The 23,284-nt window shown below is 38.5% G+C and overlaps 3 protein-coding genes across 9 annotated transcripts in view; all 3 read left to right on the top strand.

Annotated features, from left to right (window-relative positions):
- The window catches only part of epb41l3b (erythrocyte membrane protein band 4.1-like 3b), a 61,478-nt gene extending 58,962 nt beyond the window's left edge, over positions 1-2,516 (top strand). For all 6 annotated transcript variants that reach the window (XM_044133632.1, XM_044133633.1, XM_044133627.1 and 3 more), the window contains one exon: positions 1,568-2,516. Coding sequence is in view for 1 of the 6 variants with exons in the window: in XM_044133630.1 (XP_043989565.1) it covers positions 1,568-1,573 (6 nt within the window). In the remaining 5 variants the exon portion in view is untranslated. The remainder of the gene's footprint in view (positions 1-1,567) is intronic.
- Positions 2,517-4,905: 2,389 nt separating this feature from the next.
- LOC122840868 (zinc finger and BTB domain-containing protein 14-like) lies at positions 4,906-11,474 on the top strand. 2 transcript variants are annotated; one of them, XM_044133634.1, is made up of 2 exons: positions 4,906-5,136; positions 7,631-11,474. In XM_044133634.1, the coding sequence occupies exons 1-2, from the start codon at positions 4,935-4,937 to the stop codon at positions 8,827-8,829; spliced, it is 1,401 nt and encodes a 466-aa protein (XP_043989569.1). In that variant the 5' UTR covers positions 4,906-4,934; the 3' UTR covers positions 8,830-11,474. The 2 variants fall into 2 exon arrangements, with proteins under 2 accessions (XP_043989569.1, XP_043989570.1); XM_044133635.1 differs by having other exon boundaries at positions 4,936-5,057.
- Positions 11,475-12,714: 1,240 nt separating this feature from the next.
- LOC122840869 (protein APCDD1-like) overlaps positions 12,715-23,284 on the top strand; it is a 56,223-nt gene continuing 45,653 nt past the window's right edge. The window contains exon 1 of the mRNA XM_044133636.1: positions 12,715-12,777. The gene's annotated coding sequence lies outside the window, so the exon portion shown is untranslated. The remainder of the gene's footprint in view (positions 12,778-23,284) is intronic.

Genomic DNA, 23,284 nt, shown 5'->3' on the forward strand with positions numbered 1-23,284 from the left:
GCTTATATATAATCCATTAAAGTTATTGAAATTGGGTAAACTAGTGTTTTGTTGTCGGATCAGTCTGGATTACAGGGTGGGATTTCAAAACATAACATTTTCTTATATTTTAGTTTACTTTCTCTCTGCTGGAGTACGTAGAAAACTGTCACTAAAATGTATTAATAACAGTAATAAATGAAATATTATACTGAATTGAAAATGTATTTTATTATTTAGTCAGTAATTCCACTATCTAATCAAAAGAAAAGTTGATATTTTGTCCTATTATTGTTTTAGTTTCTACGTTCATTTTTCTTTCTTCTCTTGAAAGACGTAAAAACAGTTTCTGTTTACTTTACTTCGTAAAGCGTGATGGACTGCAGAGCCGCTAAAATAAAAAAAAGTTTATTTTGGCGTTTCCATTAACCTTCATGTGTCTTTGTTTGTTTTTGTCTCTCTGCTTCTGTTGATGTGGGTGAAACTGTAGCAGCCCTTCATCTGACCCACTTCACACTGCAACCACACAAAATCTTACCGAGTATTTTTGGTCTAGTTTCTAGACCAAATAACTTAGTTCACTTGAAATAAGACAAAACTTACTTACAAGTAACTTTTCAGTAACATACAGCTCTGGAAAAAAAATGAGGCCACTGATTTGACCTTTTATAGGTTTGAGTAAAATGAACATTATTTTATTCTATGAAGTCCCGACAACATGTCTCCAAAATTACAAGCACAAATTTAGTATTAATTTGCAGAAATAAAAAAAAATAAAAAAAGATGCAGTCCTTCCAGACCTCAAATACTAACAACAATATTAATGTTTTAACTCAGAAATCAATGTTTGGTGGAACAACCAGGAGGTTTTCAACAGAGTTCAGTGCAGTGGACTCTTAGTTTTTCACAGAACTGTATGAACGTATTTTAAGTAAATGATTTTTTTAATATTGATAAAATAAATACTAGTTCCAGTGGCAGATTATTTCACTATAACAAGACAGTTTTCCCATTGCTATAGTGAAATAATCTGTCACTCAAAGTAGTACGTTTTCATCAACATTAAGGAATTATTGACTTAAAACAACAAGTCTTATTTCAAGTGAAGATGTTTGGATTAGAAACTAGACCAAAAGTACTCATGTTTTTACAGTGTCAAATCCTAAATTAAATAGTTTCTATTGCAAGTATCTCAGCACGCTTGAAAAACTAACTTACAACTAACTTTTCAGTGAGGTATATGAGCTTGTTTTAGGTCAATAATTTCTTAATAATAGAAATACTAGCTCAAGTTTAAGATTACTTTGCCATAACAAGACATTTCTTCCATCTTATAAGTGAATTAATCTGCCACTGGAACAATAACGTCTTACCAGTATTAAGGAATCATCTACTTAAAACAAGCTCATATTTCTTACTGAACAGTTAGTTTTGTCTCATTTCACGTTACTCAGATGTTTGCAGTAGAACCTGGACCAGAAATGTTTGGTGATTTCTTGTGTTTTTGCGTCGCTGAGGCCTAAAAAGCCTCGGAGGTAATAAAATGCGCAGCAGCTTCTCACTTCTGTTTCTCGCTCTGCTCTTCCAGGAATAACCTTCTTCCTTCTTCCTGCGATCACATCTCACCGTCTGGACTGTCTGAAGGCTCCTCCTCTACGGACGCTGCAGCTCGCCGCTCCACTCGCAAACATCACCTGCAAACCCAACGAACACACTCTGCATGAGAAGGACGCCACGCTGCATCACCAACCAAACGGCCTCGTCTGATTCGTTTTAGTTTTTATTTTAATGGTCCTGAATCCGAAGTAAACCTTCTGCTTTCACTGCCTTATTACGACTTTGATGCATTTTTATGATTGCTGAGGATAATTACTGTAGCAGCATTTTATTTATGAGATAAAGCCATCACTCCAGGAACTTGTAATTGCTGTAGGCTGTACATGTTAGAGCAAACACTATTTAACCTCAATGTAGAAGAAAACCAAGCATCGCTTCACTCCCACAATGATTTTCCACCCGGTGCCACTGTACATATCACAGCCTCTCCAGCAAAGCCGGCTTACGATGATCTTTTTAAGGTTGATTTGTGTCATTTGAATTCATTTCACTTTTATTGTCTTTTATTTCTCGCTTTTATTGTGATGTTTTGGTTTTTCCTCCCACTCGAGCTCCACTTTTGGCGAGGAAAACGAAAAAACAAAATGACTTTTTGACGTGCCTGTGCAGGCTGGGAATGTTTTGTTTTGTTTTTTTCTTTTTTCCCATGGGGGGGACAATCGGCCGCAACAAAGCTCCGCGTTGGCGTGGCGACGGCGCGGCCGCGGGGCAAAGGGCTCAGACGGCCGAGCTCCGCCCGAAAGAGACGCAGAGCCCAGAGAGAGAAATCGGTTATCCTCCCCCGACATCCACAGCTTTTATCTGCTCCTCCATTTCACCTGCAGCCACGTTTTCCACAGCGTAGGGGAGGAAAACGGAGACTGACGCATTTCTTGTTAATTTGCAGTTTACTCCTAAAATAATAAAGTGACAGTACAGCAGCTGGTGTTCCTGATTGCTTTCAGTCGCTCTGATTTCAGTCCGTTTAAACAAATGACTCGAATCTTGCAGAATAACCTGAAACTGGAGAAATTTGGGTTATTGATTTTGCTCTTATTAGCTTATCTAGAGAAACTACTCATTACCTTTGATCAACATTATCAGAACAAGAATGTTCTGGCGGTTTAATGTGCTTTACATAATAAAAACAGAAAGTTACAGTTACAAACTGAACACCATACAGTCAACAACTGAACAGACATATAATGTTTACTACTATGGCTGATTACCAATATTGTATATGTTTCACAACAGTTTTGACACTTTGATAAAACCCAACCAGAATATTAGCTTCACATCATTTTATTCTGTTATTCCCTCATCAAAGTGATGCTTTGATATTTTTCCATGGATGTTTTGAAATCCTTTGTGTCCACGGCAACCATTCACATGTGCAAAACAACTTGACCTAGACCCGACTCCTTAGAGTTGCAGTTTCCAAGCTTCCGCCTCACAGAGCAGCTCTCCCCCTCTCTGCTCCTTCAGACTAGCCAGCAGTAATTAGCAAACACCTGGTAGAACTGCACTTCTGCTGAGCTCATTATTATAACTACTTCTCAGTGAAACGCTGGTAAAAACGTTGTTAAAGGGTTAATAGAGGAGCCATGTTGAGATGACTTCCTGAAGGTGGAGTTTCAGAAAGAGCAGGAGTTCTTAAAGAGACAGAGACCCAATTTCAAGGCATTAAATTACAAGGTCATTTTATAAGTAATTTTTGATATATATATGTAGCATTTTTTAACAGCTAAAGTTAATAACTTTATTGTGCTGTACAATTTGACTATGTATTTGGAAAATACGTGATGCTGCCTCTTTAAGATGCAGCAGATCAAATGACTTCAGTCTTTCAGAATAACGTTGAACTTGAATTATTAGTTTACGCTCAAGTAACTGATAAAGTTATAAAGCCTTAAACATTAATTACTGTTTTGGTTGAACAAGTATATGGCAGCAGAATTGCAGCGTTTTTATTATTGTAACTACGTAATGACGTCAACACCTTACTGAGCTGTGTGCGAGCCAAAGAGTAGTGAATTGGTGAGAGGCGTCACACCAGGAGAAATTGGAAAGTTTCAAAGTACGTTTAATATACACTTTTTACATTTGTTTATTCATTTAACTATTTCAAGAAGAACATGTTACATTAACATCTAAACTGTTTCATATGGTTTTGGTTATCAAACAAAAAATTAAATGAAATAGTTCGTTATTCATTCTGTTTTTTGTTGGGGGGTTTTATATCTCCTTTTATGGTGAATGTGATGCTGTTTTGTTTTTGTTTTGTTAAACTAGGCCAAAAACAAACGTACTTTTTGTTTTAAAACTTTCTTTAATCACAGTACAGATGAAAACAATCACCCATGTATGACTGCCTAGACCCAACGTAGCAATGAAAGTATTTAATATATTAGAAATATCCCTTAAATGTCCCACAATGTGGAAATTCAGAAATAAAAAAATATCTTTTAGAAAGGTCAGTCTTTTTATAAAGTGATAATTAATTTTGTCTTAGCAAATGAGCTAAGAAAACTGTCATCAATTCGCAGTAGGCCAACGTTATAAATGTGTGGCAGCCTGAACACACTAGCTCCATGTTGAAGCACGGTGATGGCGTCATCATGGTGGGGAGCAAGAACAGGGAAAATCGCCTTCCAGAAGGACATCCATGAATGGCTTAGAGTGGACCATATTCATCTGTTTAAATGTCCTAATAGTCAAAGTACAAAGATAAATCTGATCAAGAATTCATGGCAAGACTTGTCAATTAATGTTTATGGATGCTTTCCATCCAGCCTGACAGCTTTAGGCATTTTCTAGATGTTGAAAACCTGGTAGATGCATATCACATTATTAAGTTTTCAGGCAAGAGAAGTTTATTTGTGTATCACTTTTCGGCATGCAAACATAAAACATTTCAGTTGTTTTAATAAAGGAAAAGTATAAAAGGCTGGAATACAAACAAAATAATTGTTTTCCAGTTTTTTTAAATGCTACAAACAAGGACTGGGTTTGTAAATTAGCCTGTAGCTTGAAAACTTGTGTACAAAACAGTCGCTTTGTTTTTAACATGTAATATTGTTTAACATGCAGTCATTGATGAAATAAACTTGAATTGTTTTGTTTCATTCTTTTGAACCGCCACTGCTTCCACTTCACAACTGTGTTTATTTTTGTTGGATTATCGCATAAATAATAAAATATGCCATGGCTGTAACTTGGTAAATCTAAAAGATATTCAAGCGGTATGAACAGTTTTGCAGACGCTGTATTTTTTCCAAATCAGAGCGATTCATCTGTCCACCTATAGACGATCTTGTGGGTGCAGTACCTTCTCCGGGGCGTTAGGTGGCAGTAGAACGATGCCCCGTTTCCTGCGAAGCCGCACAGTCACAACAAGAGGAGGAAGAGGAAAAACGACAACTCTGGATCTGGATCGTCGTCGACTGCCTTGCGTGACAACACAGGGATCGTCCAGACTTTGGGTATTGGCGCTTTTTATTCTCCTCTCTCTGTCGTGTCGGAGCGCCGCGGATCGGCCGCACCGCCGCCCGGTTTGTAGCGGTACGTGCCGCGCGGTGTCGCCGCTGTCGGAGCGCTGCCTGTCGGGCTGCAGAAACACTAACCGAGGCTGGTTGGCTGGCCAAGATGGCTGGGCGCAGTGAAATGTGAAATGTTCTCGCTATGGTTGTTCCTTTCCTGCACGCAGCGTTGCTTGTCACGCAAACACTGGCGCGGAAATGCGCTGGTGGCTCGCAGAAGAGTGCGTGTGTTTGTTTCTGTTTGTGTTTTTATTTTTATTTTGATTAGCTTAACCAAGGCTCAGCTCGTTGTTGGGGCCTGTCGTATTTTCTACTTTTCAGAGGTTTTTTTGCATGATTGATTTAGCCACTTCTTTTTCTTCTTCGCGTCTTATTTGTAAATAAAAGCACTTTTAGTTGCATGTTGCATCAGATGTTGCTTCTCAGTTTGTTTGTATTACAATTAAGAGGCATGCGAGTGGAGCTCCACCCCTCTGCTGTTGCTTGCAGCCCTGATCTGGTGTGGAAATTAAAGCACGTCTTTAGTTTCTAATCATATCGTAGCACCATTTCCACACCTAAACACACATAAAAAGGTTTGCAATGTCCATATATTATATTAAAAATATTATGTTCTGCTGATTTTAAGCGGGTTTCTTCACCAAACAGCATAAACATATCAACCTAAGTAGAATACAGGACATGACGTAAGTAAAGGAAAACTCGGGATCACATCAGCTGAGTTAAACATATTTATTGTCAGTGATTTCTCTGTTTTGTGTTAAAGGTGCACTAATCTGACATTTCCTGACAGATTTCATTTCCAATTTTCTAAAGTCTGACGTCTCAACTAAATTTCAACTTAAAGTCATAAAATCTAAAACTTTATCCATGTGTTGTTTATAAACAAATAAAACAGCGACTGCAGATTATTTTTTGTTCAAATAAAAGATAAAAAATTGGAGTGTTTCTTTTATTACTTAATTTCCTGCTGGATTTGAGATTACAACCTCCATCAAGGAACTTGTTGCACATTTTTAAGCTTCTTTGTGAATTTTACTTCTTAATCTTTCACCTCAAATGAATAGTTTGATGCAGTTTTGTAAATTAATATATTTCATGAACTATACATTCACTCCTTGCATACTAACAATATGTTTCTTCTGTTCAATGGGAGGTTTTCTCACTGTTTATTATGTACTGGATTTATATTTTAGCATTTGAGATGCTAAAGCTAACATATGGTGGTCAGAACATTATGATAGTTATAGACAAAAATGGAATATTTATTACAACATCACATCGTCTCTAACCGGTTTTCTGTCCGGACGGTGAAACAGATTTAAAGAGAAGTGACAAAAGCAAAGGAGGTGGATTAGCAGTGCATTTAATTTACTTTGTATTACTGTGGATTATTGTGTCTGCTGCTCAGAAATTGAGCTGTTAGCATGACATGACAAATGTTATTGTATTTTAGGCAACTGTTTAAAAAAGTGTGTATCTTTTAATGCATTTTTCATATTTTCAAAAATAGGCTTACGTGGTTAAAAAAAAGTCTGCAGAAGGTGCCAATATTTCCATCCAATTTAATTATTGGTATAATTGATTACTAAGATTATCATTAGTTGCCACACACAGTATTTTGTAAAATCAACTTTTTTGAGTTTACATCATATTATAAAACATACCTTGAGTGTTGCCTTGATTCTTTCAATTACCGTATTTTTTGGACTATAAGGCGCAATGGATTATAAGACACCGTATCAGTGAACGGATCTATTGTCATATATAAAACACACCAGATTATAAGGTGCATAAAGCGAAACAAAATAGTCGGATAGGTCAGACTTTATTCAAATCATTAACAATAACTGTCGATATTAAACAAAAAAATACATTCTCTTTTTCAATCATCCATCTTCTACGAATCCATCAAATTCCTGGTCTTCGGTGTCAGAGTTCAACAGTCGGGCGACAGCGGCATCAAGGAAGCCTGGATCCCCTCGTCATCATCCGATTCAGTCTCGTTGCTGTTGCTTGGCTGTTCATTGATGATTCCGGCCTTCATGAAAGCTGGGGCGACAGTTGAGACCGATACCTTAGCCCAGGTGTTGAAGCACCGTACGTATCAGGAAAAGTGGTTTGTCTCCCCAAAACAAGTCTGTCTAGACAGCATAGAAAGCTGACTCCACGAGGTTCCTGACCAGCAGCGATTATCAAGTGGAGTGGATTCGTCGCTCACCAAAGTCGTAATAAAACATGCAGTACACTGTTCATACATAAGGCGCACCGGAATATAAGGCGCATTGCCGATGTTTTTGAAAATGTAGGGATTTTATGTGCGCCTTATAGTCCGAAAAAATATGGTAATTATAATTTAAAGTTCACAGATCTTTGAGACTCATCTAAAGACAACAATGTTATTTTTTATCACAATAACTACTGAGACTATTTATCATCCAGCAACATTTGTTATGCTGACGGGTTTAATACCGCCCCTTTAAGACGTTTTTAACCTGCGTCTCTGTCGCCTGCAGGTTGCTCCAGTTTGACCTGCACCATGTCTGATTTGCTGAGATACATCGACTACGACCACAAAGCCACCTTCCTGAAGATGCTGAACCAGCAGCGCATGGAGGGCGAGCACTGCGACGTGGTGGTGGTGGTGGAGAACATCGAGTTCCGGGCGCACCGCTGCGTCCTCGCCGCCTGCAGCAACTACTTCAAGAAGCTCTTCAAGAAGCAGAGCGACGAGGACAACTCCATCGTGGAGCTCGACTTCATCCGCTCCGACATCTTCGAGGAAGTGCTCAACTACATGTACACGGCGCGGCTGGCGGTGCGGAAGAAGGACATCAACATGATGATGTCATCCGGACAGATCCTCGGCATCAACTTCCTGGACAACCTTTGCACCCAGAAGAGGGAGCTGACCAACATGAAGACCCGCGAGAACCAGGCGCCGGACGACCACGGCATGCGGGCGCAGGACGCCATCTTGAAGGAGCTCGCCATGGAGGAAGTGAGGAAGAACAGCTTCTACGACCAGGGGATGGACGCCATCGGCCCCGGCGGCTCCCACGTCTCGCAGCCGCACAGCTACAACACGGGGCTGGGGAAGGACCCGCACGCCCACGGCTGGGGGTCGTCGACCTCCGCCGCCGACATGAAGCTGGAGTACCTCCTCTACGGCCACCGCGACCACAACTCCTGCCAGAGCGCCGGCGCCAAGCCGCTCGACCACAACACCAAGAAGGAGCGGCTGCTGACCGCCAACCGCCCGTACGGCTGCGAGCACTGCCCCAAAGCCTTCACCACCGCCGCGCACCTCAAGGAGCACCTGAAGATCCACTCGGGCTTCAAGCCACACCGCTGCGTCGTCTGCGGGAAGGCCTTCATCCGGGGGCCCGACCTGAAGCGGCACGAGCGCGTGCACAGCAACGAGCGGCCCTTCGCCTGCCAGATGTGCGAAAAGGCCTTCAAGCACAAGTCCCACCTGAAGGACCACGAGCGGCAGCACCGGGGCGAGCGGCCCTTCAACTGCGGCTCGTGTGACAAGGCGTTCATCAAGGCGTCGGACCTGAAGCGCCACTGGAACACGATGCACAGCGCCAACCCACGCAGACAGATGTCGCTGTCGCCCGCCGCCTCCCAGCACGCCCAGGCGGAGGCTGCTGACCAGAGAGACTGGAAACTGGAGACCGGGCCACACTCGCACAATTCTGGGGACTGCTGAGCGATCTAAACACACACACACACACACACACACACACACTGACATACAGGGGCGTCTCAATAAATAGGAATATAATCAATAAGGTAATTTTATTTCAGTCACTTAATCCAAAACGTACAACGGAGGATGAGGGCCATGCTAAGAAAATAAAGAAAATTACGAGAATAAAGTCAATAATATTATGAATTTATTAATTTTCCTCATATTATTGACTTTATTCTCATAATATAATTACTTTATTCTCGTATTATTTTGACTTTATTCTCGTAATTTTTTTTTTTTTGTCTTTTTCTCAATATGGCCTTTATATTCCATGTTTAAAAAAAACCAGTTCATTACACAGAATATTTTCAAATGTTAATTTCTGTTATTTTAGAGCACAGGTGCCAAACTCAAGGCCTGTGGGCCAAATCCGGCCCGCCAAAGCTACTTTTCTGGCTCTCCAAACACAAGACTCGTGAGTTTAGAGGGCCACATAATTACAATTTTAAGATAAATATTACTTTATCAGTCAAAAGAAATCCCTTAATATTTGAGAAAATGTGTGTTAATTTTTTAAAATCTTAATAAGCACAAATCAAAAGCAGAGAAAGATGTAATATATTAGAGGATTGTAGCCAAAACATGTTTTAATTACACAAACCGTGTTTTAAAAGTATTTTTAACAGACAAAAAGTTTCACACCACAAACGGTAAAAACTACAGAACTGAATCCGATGTATTAAAAAAAAGTATTACACTAAAATGATTATTTTAGTTATTGTTATTCTTCTGACCATTAATAATTAAAAATTCTTGCGATTGGATAAAAAAAATCTGATTCTGCAGCTAAGCCTTTTTTTATGCGGTATTAAAAATAAAATTAAAAATGCAAATAATTTAATTACATTTTTAAATGATTTAAATTTGCTTAAAATGCAATCAAGAGTTTGTATTTTTCTACAGTCTAGCTTAATTAATCCTTTTCTCTTAGTCCTCATATTCCAGTTGATGATTAATTAATTACTAATTTAGTTGACGATTATTTGATGAATCGATTAATCCCGATTAACCCGATTAATCATTTCAGCCCTACAGTTCACACAAAGTAATATTTCTGTTAATGTTAAGGATTAAAATGAACACAAAACAATTTTCATAAGATTTTTAACAGACCGTTATTTTATGTAGCTGCTAACTTTAGAGTTATCCATCAGTCAGTCACATCCACAAAACCACAAGAAAAAAGAAAGCTGAATGTGTCATGACCAAGTATACTGATGGAAAGTTAAGTGTAAGGAGAAACTTTAGTGGAAAAAGTTAACGGTACTCCATAGATTGTTAGTATCAGGATCACTTTGGTCATTAAATAAGCTTTTGGTGTCTTTGGAAGTGAGGGCAGAAAAATAAAATCAGCATTTCCATAGTTTGTTAGCAACAGGAAGGATTCATTGCTCTAAATCTTTCCAGGCAGACGTCTACTCTGCCGATACACTTGATGAAACACAGAGGACCAACGTAAGTAGATGCACATTGCACCTCAAATCATCATCGCTGACTGTAAAATCTTTACACTGGACCTCATTTAACCTCTCGTCTCGTCGAAGACGCAAATTTTACTTTTAAAGAGGAATTTTGGGCCTGATTCAGAAATAGCCAAATATGTAACATGCATCAGGTGTTGCCTGTTTCCTGCGTTTTTACGTTGTCTAGTATCACACTTTCTCCTTCCACTAAACTTTCGTAACATTTCTGTATTAAAAATCTTAAGTAATTTTATGAGAATTTCAGGTTATAGCCAATCAAATTGTTTGTTTGTTGTTGTTTTTTTTTACTTTTTTTTATTGAATTGCTGAAATAAATTAGCTTTTTGATTATATTGTAATTAATTGAGATGCCAATGGACTGACCTGCTAACATGCACACTTTAATCCCACTTACACACACTGACACAAGCACGAGGACAGTGATGCGAGTGCAGAACAGGAGAGCAGAGCATGTTCATAAAGACTGTGAGGCTGTATTATTATTATTATGATTATTATGATTATTATTATAATTCTAAAGAGTTATGTCCTTCCCACCTGTAAAGTCATGTAAATGTTTAGTTCACTATACTATACATATATTTTTCACAAAGGATCGTTGTTATCTAGACCGGAGGGGTTCTCATAACATGTTTTTTTTTTTTCCTTCTTTTCTTTTTAATAAAATAAACATTTAAATGTTCGTTTAACCTTTTATGGATTTTATGGAGATAAAAACAGAGTCCAAGAAAGAAAGATAGAAAGAGGGAATGGGGGAGAAAATAATTTTCTGCATAACATTTGTTGCATTGAGTATATTCATGTGGATGTTTTTAAATGGATGTGTTTAGTTGTATTGATTGATATTACACTGTAAAAGTAAGACGCAGACGAAACCAAAGTCTTGGACTCCTGACGGATCGTCCTCAGAGACTGTCCTGTCCAAGCAGAACCGGCCAACTAGATTTACTGTTATACAGTATGACTGTCATCCGGGGCTATCCACAGATAATGATCGGTGTCTGTATATACTGTAGCTTAGTTTGTTGCACAACTAGAGTTCACAATATTGAAATCATGCACATATAACATTGTCCTACTCCTACACTTTGACAATAAACACCATTTGCTGTGTTTTAATGTTGTTGTCTTTTTGTGGAAGCAATATAACTTTTACAAAGGTTTCTTTAACGTTTGCCCGTGACGTATGCAATGCGCCAGTCCGACGTTGCGAAGATTCCCGGAAATTGTCGGCGCTGCGCCATTCTTCACTGCGAAGAGAGACGTGCCAAGCTGAATGAAATAGCTTTTAAAGTCAATTCAGTATTTCGAAGCGCGGCCAACACGAATTGGACGGATTGCCGTTGCGAAAACTACAGGCAGACTACAATAATAAAACAGCGCAGAAAATTGACGTCATCATTCACGTCCTGTCCTTATGTTCGCTGATGGGCTTGGTAGAAATTCTAAACCCACGGGTTTAGATTTTTTTTGAGTTTCTCTGTATTACTCAGGCTGCGCTACAGCGTCTATTCACAGGCGCGATCCCACCGCTGAGCAGCACGGGGCCTTTAACCTGCTCTGTTCCCGACCTGGTGGTCCCGGGTTCCCCCTGGAGCACCATTTCGATACCGAACTTAGTGCGGACAACCGATCGGCATAGTCCACTGCAGCTCAGGGCTCCTGAGCTCAAACGATCCGCCAGCTTCAGCCTCCCGGTATCTTGGATTACAGGCGCCACCGGCAACTGGGGGCATTTACTTCTTGACCCCCATCTGCATTGCGTGACGTCGGTACTACGTCATCTGCAACCTAGCAATTCGCTCTACATGCTAGTGATAGCCCTTATCCTAACATTAGCCTTGCACCTAAAATAAGCATTTTACATATATTTTTAGCAATTTTTATCACACTGAATGAATTAAGTCAATGTAAATCAACATAGTGGTGATAGGATGTGCTACTGACAGCATTTAAGCTAGCCATAGCATTTTGGATAATCTTTGTACACTAATGTTAGCACACTGAATGGAGTAATTTTTTGTTGGTCAGCATGCTGCTGATTGACATAGCATGTTGCTGCTAGTGTCAACATGCTATTCACTCTGCTTGCTAGTGATTACCCTCATGCTAACATTAGCTTTGCACCTAAAATAAGCATTTTAGCAAATTTTTCATTTATTAGCCATGTTTATCCTACTGAATGGAGTATGTAAATCAACATACTGGTGATACCATACTACATGCTTGTGGCGCCCAAAGTCGGTCCTGGAGAGCCGGCTTCCTGCATGTTATAGTCCGCTCCCTGATTTGACACCTGGATCAAATTATGTCTCATTAGAACCCCTAAGAAGAACATTGAAATGCTGAGAAGTTTGGGAGAGAACTAAAACACGCAGGATGCCGGCTCTTGAGGAACAACTTTGGACACCACTGATTTAAGGTACCCTTAGGATTTGGGGTAATTTTACGTCATACACTAATGTTAGCATACTGAGTGGAGTAATTTTGTGTTAGTCAACATGCTAGCAATAACTGTCATCCTACTGATAGTATCAACATGCTAGTGACTATAAATGACTTAACTACTAATCAAATGAGCTTAAAATGACTTAACTATATAAATGTTGTGAATAAATGCAATCGGTGCAAACAGTAATATATAAATAACAGGAAACTGAATGAAATATACTTTAGTATATTTCATTCAGTTCCCTGTTATTATCAACACAAAAAATACTATACTATTTATTCACAATAAAAACAAATCCCAAGTGATCACTAGGCCTGTCACAATAACATATTTTGCTGGACGATAAATTGTCCCAGAAGTCATTGTGATAAACAATAATGTTGTTGTTTTGATGCCATTTTCAAGTACTATAATGCTAACGGCATAATAATACCAGAACATTTTATTCTCAAAGATCAATAAACTTTAAATTCTAACTGTAAGTCATTTTAAAGACATAATAAATTAACAAAACAACAAAGGAAATTAATTATGAAGACTTTGTAAACAAAATTGCCCTTCAAAAAAGGGCTAGTCGAGACCAAAGCACCAAACTGAAGACTTTTGCCATCAGTTTTTAATGAGAGAGAAACGATAAATTAAACAAATAACAAAAATTACTGAGCTTGTTTTAATTTATCATGTGATTATTTGATTTATTGCTTCTTGCAACAGGCCTATTTACAACTCGAGTGGAGTCAATCTGTGATACATTTATCTGACTGGAAAGGAAACTACTTGTTTATGTAGTCGTATTGAATAAATTAACATGCATTTTGACTCAGCCTTTGGTTTGTTGTAAACGTTTTTTCACTCAGCCAATTTGGGTCACATTCTGCACCTTCAGGAAAAGTGTTTTTATTTGGAGAATAATGAAGCCTGGAGGAAAAAAAATCAGTAGAAATCTCAGCGCTCGTCCCATACTCTGTATGCAACACTAGATGGTGCCCTGCTCATAGCGATTGACCCGTTCCTGTCCAACTTTGACCTTTGGTGTCCACTGTCCATCACTGTGGGAACCAGAAATGACACTGGTTTGATGGAAAAACCTGCAGTATTTATTAAAGGAAGCTGAGTTCAGAGAGAAAAACACAAGCTGGTTGAGTGAAATGTATGCGCTGTCACACCTCAGTGTTTTCCATGCTTTCTGCATGCGCTTGGAGGGATGCCAGCGGAGAGCCAGGGCGCTGTAGATTCGGGAATAAAATCGCTTTTGTCTTGGTTGTTCGTCCTCGCAGCCCAGTGGGAGAACAACCTGCTGCGAGCCAACAAGAGCAGAGCTTCAACACATGGGATTTGAAGCAGCTTTGTGGAAAAATGACATCAGTGTCTGATGGAAAAGGCAAGCCTGACCTCGCTGTCAGTGGATGCCTGAGATCTGTTTTCTGCATTTCCTGACCTTGTTCTTGTTTCTGAGCGTGTGTTTCTACATGCTACACATAGAGAACCAAAAAGACCAACAAAGTGTGGGAATTTTCTTCTGGTTTTCAGTTGTACTGAGGTCTTCTAATTAAGTTCTGAGTTGTGGTTACGGTTAGCATTAGGAATATGTTGGTAATGGGTACAGTTAGTGTTTGAGTTGGGCATAAATGCAGTTACTAAAATGAATGGAAGTTAATGCAGCATCCTCAAATCAATAAACCCTCCCAAGTATTTTTTGTCTAGTTTCTAGTGCCAATATCTTGAACATTTTGTTTAATAATACAACAAAACATTAAAAGTATCTTTTCAGCAAGATAATTAAGCTTGTTTTGAGTCAGTAACTATTAAATGTAGATATTTTTTAAAAATGTATTAGCTCCACTGGCAGACTTGTTTCACGTAAAACATGGAAGATGTCTTAAGGAAAAATCTGCAAAAGACCTTAATTAATTAATCAATAAAGTTATTCTTTATTGATTAGACACAAAAAGTTACAATCATAGAACACAAAGTCAGCAATTGAAATATTACATTTTGTCAAATGCCGTCGTTACACATCAAAATGTTTATTAAAGTTTCATTTATGATGTTTCAAAAGCAACTAAACAGGTGAGTTATTAGCCTTGATTTAAAGGAACTCTGTTTCGGCTGATTTGCAGTTTTCTAGATTTGTCGTGTATTCAAGCTGAGTGCTGTTTCTCCATGTTTGGTTCTGGTTCTGGGAACAAGAACAGCTCAAAGATTCTGGAAGGTTACTATGACAACAGCAGATCTTTAATGTATTGTGGTGCTAAACCGTTCAGTGATTTATAAACTAGCAGCAGTATTTTAAAGTTTATTGTCTGAGCTACAGGGAGCCAGCGTAGGGACTTTAAACTGGTGTTATGGTCTCTAGCTTCCTGGTTTTAGTCAGAACACCAGCAGCAGCGTTCTGGATCAGCTGCAGTTTTAGGATTTATTTTTTTAGGCAGACCTGTGAAGACACTGTTTCAGTAATAAATATAACTAAAGATAAAAGCATGGATGAGTTTCTCTAGATCATTTTGGGCCATATAAAAAAACTGAATGTTCTTAAAGGGCCAGTTGTGCTAAAATATATTGACAAAACCAATTTAATTGATAAAATATACATAAGTAGTTGTTCCTCCAGGATTTAATGATTGTTTTAGTGTTTTTTGCTATCAAAATTACAGATTTTGTGGTGCCTATTTAGAAATCTTTGTAAGGAATTTTTACCATATACTAATGTAAGGCGTTAAAAGTGACTTTTTATTACTCGCTGTATTAATTACGCACTATAACTTGACATCGTAAGGCTGAGGCAGCAGTCACTTAAACTCAATGTTTTGACCAATTTTGAGAAAATTCTTAGTAAAATCAGAAAAAAATATATTTTGTGTGAATTTTACAGATTTGTGAAAAACTGGAAGGACTTGTTGAAGTAATTTGGAGTCTACAGGGCCACATTAAAAGCTACAGCAGCTCAGATTTGGCCCCTGGGCCTTGAGTTTGACTTCTGTGCTCTAGATCTGGGTGGGACTTTAGTCTTCTAATCCTGGAAACCTTGTTCAGGTGATACAGGGCTGAATTTGTAACTGTATCTGTTTGCATTAGAAAAGTGCACAGCAGAGCAAACTGGTGTCCACATCTCTGTATATCCGGCTCTGGGCTCAACTATAGAAATGGATAAAAAATATCGCAAAGTTTCTGTGAATATAGACAGACGTAATGTGTGTGTGTGAGAGAAAGAGAGTGGGTGCATTAAAACCCATAACCGAGGCAGGATATGGGTTTGCATCACTGTCAGGCTGCGGCTGTGTGTGTGTGTGTGTGCGTGTGCGTGCGCGAGTGTGTGTGTGTAGGCTTGCGTGTGCGCATGAGTGTGTGTGCCATTGTGTCGTGACTGTATGTGTGCCTGTTTTTGAAGAAGCTTAAAACACAATGTGTGCACCCAGGGAGGCGGACTGGACAGGTGTGTATGTGCAATGTGCACTAAAGGTGGAGAAGTGTGTGTGTTTGTCTCTAATACCTTGTGGGGACGATTTTCCTGAAACATACTACGTTGTGGGGACCGAAGCCTGGTCCCCACAAGGGGAAATGCTGTTTTTGGGTCAGGGGTCAGATTTAGGTGTAAATTGAGTTTTGGTTTTGGTTTTGGTTAGGTATATAATGGTTAGGGTTAGAATAAGGGTAAGGTTTAGGCTGTAGAAATGAATGGAAGTCAATGGAAAGTCCCTGCAAAGATAGCTGAGCAAACAGGCGTGTGTGTGCATGTGTGTGTGCTCCACAGAGTGTTTGTCTATGTTTGCGTGCATCTGTGCATGTGCTCATATCTCTGTGTGAATGACAGGCAGGGACAGCGTGTGCATTCATCCAGGTTGCCCTGTGTCAGTCTTTATTTGTTTTATGTATGCATGCAGGCGTGTGCATGCACATGCACACATTGTCAGTATTTATTGAGCTGTGTTTGAGAAAGTTTTGCTCCGTTTACATGAATTCATGTATAAACAACTTCGCAAAAGTTTTAAATCACTCCTGTATTTTTCTGTCTCTTGGCCTCCATGCAGACTGACTCTGTTTAAATTTTAGATTCTAACACAGCATACAATGTTTTGCATAAGTATTAATACCCTTTGTACTATTACACATTTCTAGATCATTTTTTATTATTAAACCAGATCAAAACCTCTTTCACGAGGATGACCTGGCCAAGAAAGGCAGCAACACACATCATAAGACACACATCTGTTTGACAAGACAAACAGAAATAAGCAAAATAGACACTAAAAGTATGTAAAATGTGAACAATTTGACAACATCATGCAGCAGTTGTGACATACAATAATAAAAAAAAACCTGGCAATTTAAGATTTGAAACTCCGTTGACAGGATTTTCATTGTCAGTTGTTTAAAAGTTTCAGTGAAACGAGTTGTGACAGTTCTGGCCATGTAACCACAAACTGCAATTTTTTTAGTAGGATTTTTCTGTGGTTGTTTTGTGGTTTTCCATTCATATAAATGAAAAAGTTCCAAGTCCTTTAAAAAAAATGACAGTAAATTTCTGAAAAGTGTGGTGTACTTTTGAATTCAGTCCATTCATTGATCAACTTTTCACATTGCGCATTTAAAACCCACATTTTTTTCACATCACTTTTTGTCAAAACAGCTCCAGCTCAGTCAGAATGTATGACTGTCTCAATGTTGTTGGATGTAGGTCTGGACTTTGACTAGGCCATTCAAGAAAGGGGCTAGTTGAGACTGACGCACCATGCTGAAGACTTTCGTCATCCAGTTTTTGGTAGAAAGATGGTGACTAAAATGCAAATGGAAATTATTGAGCTAGTTTGTAAAACCATTAATTCATTCATCGCTTATTGCAACGGGTCTAATGACTCGAGACTTTTGCACAGCACGGCATGAGAGTGTTATGTGGTAAACATTAGTCTTGAGTGGGTTGTGACCTAAGAGTCACGTCTCTTAGGTCTGTGTACATACACACGGGTTTATGTGCGTATGTACGCAGCTTCTCTCCAGCTTCAGTGTGTGTTTATGTGCAGAGTGAACACCCGGTTTCCATTACGCCGGGCCGGCCGGGTTCCATCAGCCAGACCACAAGCCTCCTGTCTCCACTCAGGCTCCACCCTGCGCCGCCACAGGCTTCCCAGAAAAGAACAGCATCCAATTAAAAAGAAAAAAAACTTTAATTACGCTCATCTCATCTCTCTCTCACTCTGAGATAATAAAACGACTGTATACAAACAAGATGATGTGATTGATGAGTGTGAAAGGAGAAGGCTTGTGTTTTTTTTTCTTTATTTATATATGTATATGGGTTTTTTTTTTCTCCTCAAGCCAGCATGATGGCTTTTAATCAGAGTTGCTGACATTCATGAGGCATAATGTCATCCTTCTCTGCCTGAGCACCATCTGGAAATTCTTCTCCTTTTTTAAGAGACTTCATGATCTGTCTTCTGCTTTTATGATTTTAAAAAGCGATAAATCATCTTCCAAATGTGCATCTCCACTTACTGTCCTCTACTGTTAAATGATTTGTGGAGCTGAGCAGAGGTGGGTAGAGTACAAAAAAAAAAAAGAATCAAGTAAGAGTAGCACTACTTCATCGTAATTGTACTCAAATAAAAGAAAACGTAGCTGTCCAAGAAATTACTCAAGTAAGAGAAAAAAGTATTTGGTAAAAAAGAAACTCAATCATTTCATATTTAAAAATTATGTCAAGTAGAAAATTTTGTATTTTAAAGGTCAAATGAAAATAATTTATACAAGTAGTGAAAAATTGCACTCAAGCGTAACACTAATTCAACATATTTTTACTCAAGTAAAAGTAAAAAGTAGCCATCCGAGGTATTACTCAAGTGAGAGTAAAAAAGTACTTGGGCAAAAGTCTACTCGAGTACTGATCAATCATTTAATTTAATGATCAGATGGACCAGAATATAAGTGGACATTTTGGTATTTTATAGATGAAAACGACAATAAATCATAGCAAAATAAAGTTTTCCAAGTCAGTTTCTTTCAATAACAAACTGATGAAAGTTTAATGAAAAGTGCAGGTGTGTGTCTGAGTCTGGTGAATTTTTGGTTAAAACATGTTTGTTTTTCATTCACTTTTGGTTTCTCTGCCCGCCTCCAGAGCAGAGGTTAGTTAACTCTGGATCCAGAGGGAGTGTCTCTCAGGAATGTCCCGGTGTTTTCACTCGTCGCCCTGAACACATGAGCTCCTTTCTGACCTCTTTCTTCCAGCTTTATTAGCTGCGACCCGCGTTCGCCCGCAGACAGGCTCCGTCTTTGTTGGCCGCCATTGCGCTGACCCGCCGAGTCACGTGGCTGGATTCGGGTTATCGAGTCATCTCGATCTGCCTGCAGGAGCCATTGTTCGGGCCCGGACCAGATGTTCCGGCTGCTAGATTAGCATCGCATCTCTCCTCAGCGGGGAGTCCGGGCCTCGCTGCCTGCCCTGCCTCTTATCTTCCACCTGCACTGTTTGCTTTTGTTTCCAGAAACCTGCGTGGGATGCTTCATCCAGCCCTGCAGGGAGTTTTATTCTGCAGCCAAACGCAATTAAAGCAGAATGTCTGAATGGAAATAAGTTAAAATATTGCTCATGTTATCGCTAATCAGACCTGGGTTTTTATCGTTTTCCTCTTGTGCAACTTCCTTTTCTGTTATTCTCATTTCCATCTCTGTTCTTTTCTTTCCTTTTATTTTGTCTTTCATGTTTTCCTTTCTTCTTTACTCTTGTTCTTTTCCCATACCGTTTTCTTATCAAATTTATATAGGCCTACATTTTTCTGTTATTTTTCAACCCTTTTGTATGATTTTTTTTTGTCCTATTCATTTTTCCTTCCCTTCCTTTTTATTCTCATCAACTCCTTCAGTTCTATTCCTTTCCAACTCTTCCTTATATTATTTTTTCTGTTCATTTGCATTCCTTTCACTCCTTTTCACTTTTCTTACTTTCAGATTATTCCTGCTCCTTTCTCTCCTTGGAGCTTAATATCTATTATTTCACCATCTTTATCTTCACCCTTAACTTTCCTTATCTCCTTCATTTTTCTTCTCCTGCTCCTCCTCCATCACTCTTACAGATTTCTCTTCACTCGTTCCACCTCACTCCATTTTTCTTCCAACTCTCTTTTTTCTCGTCCATCTAATCCCTTCCTGTCTTCTTTCTTTTCTTATCCGTTTTATTGGATCTTTAATGTCCCACATTGTCACTTTGCTTCATCCTCGTTTTACTCATTCAGGGTTTTATCTTCTCATCTTAAACCTCCTTTTCTTCTGTTTAATAGCAGATTTTAAAAAATATTTGAGTTTTACCTGCAGTTCTTGCTTTCACTGATAAAAGTTAACATTTAAAATTGTTTATATATCTTTTGTTATGTTTATCTTTACTCTTTTAATGATTCATACTGTACCTTTCAAAAGTATTCATACTGGCTGTGACCCAGTTTTGAATCTTTCTCATGCGTTCCCACAGCATCATGCTATGAAAATGCTACAAAGTTAAAAGTAAAAGTGTAGCTTGTAGAAAAACAAGAGAGTAAATTTCTGCCAAATAAAATTTCAGATTGAAAAAACAAATACATTTCTGAGCTTTAAAAGTAAAAAAAATAAAATAAACTCAATATAACTCAGAAATTTTGAGATTAAATTTAGAAATTTTCTACAAAAAAAATTTCTGAGCTCTGAAAGCTGAAAATTTGCTAGAAAAAAACAAAAATTTTGAGATTATTTTCTAGAAAATATAAGAAAATTTCATAAGTTCTATTTTGAAAATTTAATTTAACGTTTCTTTTTGCCTGATTTTGTTATTTTGTAATTATGGGAAATATTTTAGGTTCAATCTTTAAAAAAAAAAAAACAACAATTTCCACAGCTTTACATTTTGATCCATATGATGATGTAATTTTTAAATATTAAATGACCAGTAGCCTTTTTACCAAATACTGTTTTAGTCTTGAGTAATTTCTGGAATGGCTACTTTTTACTTGAGTGAAAATATTTTGAAGTAGTGCTACTCTTACTTCAGTAAAATTTTGGGGTGATTTTGCTATGAAGTGTCACTTCTCTGGTGCTGTTTGTTGAAAAGTTGGGCTGTTTTAAGCAATAGGAGAATCCCACTGCAGTAGCCACGTTCGACCTAAGGAGGGCAGCACTGAGACTGAAAAGCACAAATAACTGTTGATTAAGACAAGAAATATGAGCTGACTTAAGAGTTTTGCACAGTACCGTAGTTCTGCCCGGTCTGTCCTTTCGCAGAGCTTCGACCACCTGGACCATAAAGCTGTCAGGAGTCATGGCAGATGCATCCTCTTCCTCTAACTCCTCATCTCTCTGTTTACATTTAAAGCTCCTCAGATGTTGGTTTCGTTGCCTAACACCTTTGCACACATTTACTGCGGGTTAGTATTTGTCTCTGGCCAAGGTATTTGTGATTGGTGGACAGAGAGCCTTATCAGGAAGCTTTTAATCATCCAGGTTTCTCCAAGCTAACCGGGTCTTAGGTGTGTGTACACTCACACACTAAGTGAGTGTGTGTATAGATTTAGAGGTGTGTCTTAATTACCAAGCTCAGGTTCCAAACTCTGTTCCTGGGCTGCAGTCAGATAAAAGTCAAGCTAATGAGGTCTCTCTTCGTCATTAGCATTAGTCTGTTTACCTTTAGTTTAGCTGTGCAAATGTATAAATCACTGCGAGTACAAAACGGTGGAAGCCATTTGTAACGATCTTGTCTTTGTTCAACTCCTTGAGTGGGGGCAATCCGAATCATTCATTCTGATGGCAGCAGGTTGAATTTTAAACACTAGAACTGTGTGACCTCCATCTGACGCCATTTTTAAATCAGAGCACCTCTTAACCTACTTTTTATGCTAAAAACAACTATTCATATCTGGAAACTGAATCCTTTGCCTGTTCATCTTAGCAAAAAAGCTGTTGGATTTGACAGAGCATCTGTGATAACAGACAGTGTCTCCCAAAGCATAACACTGCCACCGCCATGTTTAAGCAATCCCTCCTGGAAGTTGCACCTTTGCAATCACAATTATTACTTCAAATTCACTCATTATTCAGGAATTCACTAATTGCAATTTTCACCAGTCATTGCAATTCTTCCACAAGTCTGATCAATCACCTTAATAATGCAACTGCAACTCTGCTCAATTTTGACTAATCTGTCTTTTGACCAATTTCAAACTCAAATTACTTTATTGATCCCAAAGGGAAATTAAATATTGTTGAAACTAATGTTAATTCATATTAAAATTAACTTTCTAATTTCTTTCTATTTCATGTCTCTTGAAAATCGAACTTGCAAGGTAAGAGCATCTTTTACATTTAACAGTAATATTTGCATTTTCTTTCTTTTTTTTTGCAACAACCATTTTGAGAAATTTAGTACGATTTGCTTAAACTGTGCATATGTTATAAATGTGGATTTTTTTATTTAATTTTTTTGGACTTTGGCAAATCCTCAGGACAAGATTTTATAACTAAAGTTGTTATTTAAACTGCTTCCCCAGCAGCCACTGACCAATCGTGCTTGAGTTCCACTATTTGTGTTGCTAGGTAACAGGCTGGGCTTTGCTGGAGTTGCTTGGTAACGGCATAGTGCCTTCGGAATGTGACTTAACTATCGAGAGATTTTTGAAACGGACACCAAAAACATTAACTTATTGCCAAAAAAACGGCTGGGGGTGTTTTTTTTTTTTAAGTGCTTGGGCTGTTTTTAGAAGCAGTTGAGACCCAAGTGAAAGTACAAAAACGTGCCAAATGTTTCATTTAGCCTGAACTGATTTGGGTTACCCATTGGAGGCAACCTCAGCGCAACATTGAGGTCAAGACAGCAAATTAGAAACAGCCTCTTAAAATGAAATTTCAGACCCTTCACATGAGTTCCTCCTCCCATGTGGCTTGATCAGCAGCGAGCTCCTTTCTCTTGCCCACCAAGTGGTAATAATTTCAGGGGTCTCCCAGTTTCTCTTGCCCACTGTTGGGTGGTCTGACTCTGAAAGGAAGAATGCTGAAAGTTTGTCTGTGTAGCTCATACAAATTGCTCTGTTGCTCCGTATCTGATTTGGCTCTCAAAAACAAAAACTCTGTGCCTGCAAACTTACTTTTTGGGCCTAAAAAGTATCAATGAATCACCAAAAATAACACTCAATAGAAAAACTATTCGCTTTTTTTTGTTTGTTTGGGGTTTTGTTCTTTTGTGTTTTTGTCACCTTGTCATCCTCTGGACCAGCTTCCAGAAGTTTTCAGTCAATTGTCAATTTGTTCTGCACTAAATCAGGGGTTCCCAAACTTTTCCATATCTTGTCAAAGATATGGAAAAGGAGCATTAGCTTTTGGGAAAGGATTCCCTGAGCAAACCCACAGCCAATGCTACAAAATGTGAAGAAGCACCAACATTTAGTCTCTATTCAGTAATTATTACATTGATTTAGACTAAATCATGCCTCATGTTTTCTGATTTTAGTTGTCCATGCTATGCTAG

The sequence above is a fragment of the Gambusia affinis genome, linkage group LG12 (genome assembly GCF_019740435.1).
Source record: "Gambusia affinis linkage group LG12, SWU_Gaff_1.0, whole genome shotgun sequence".
Classification (NCBI taxonomy): domain Eukaryota; kingdom Metazoa; phylum Chordata; class Actinopteri; order Cyprinodontiformes; family Poeciliidae; genus Gambusia; species Gambusia affinis.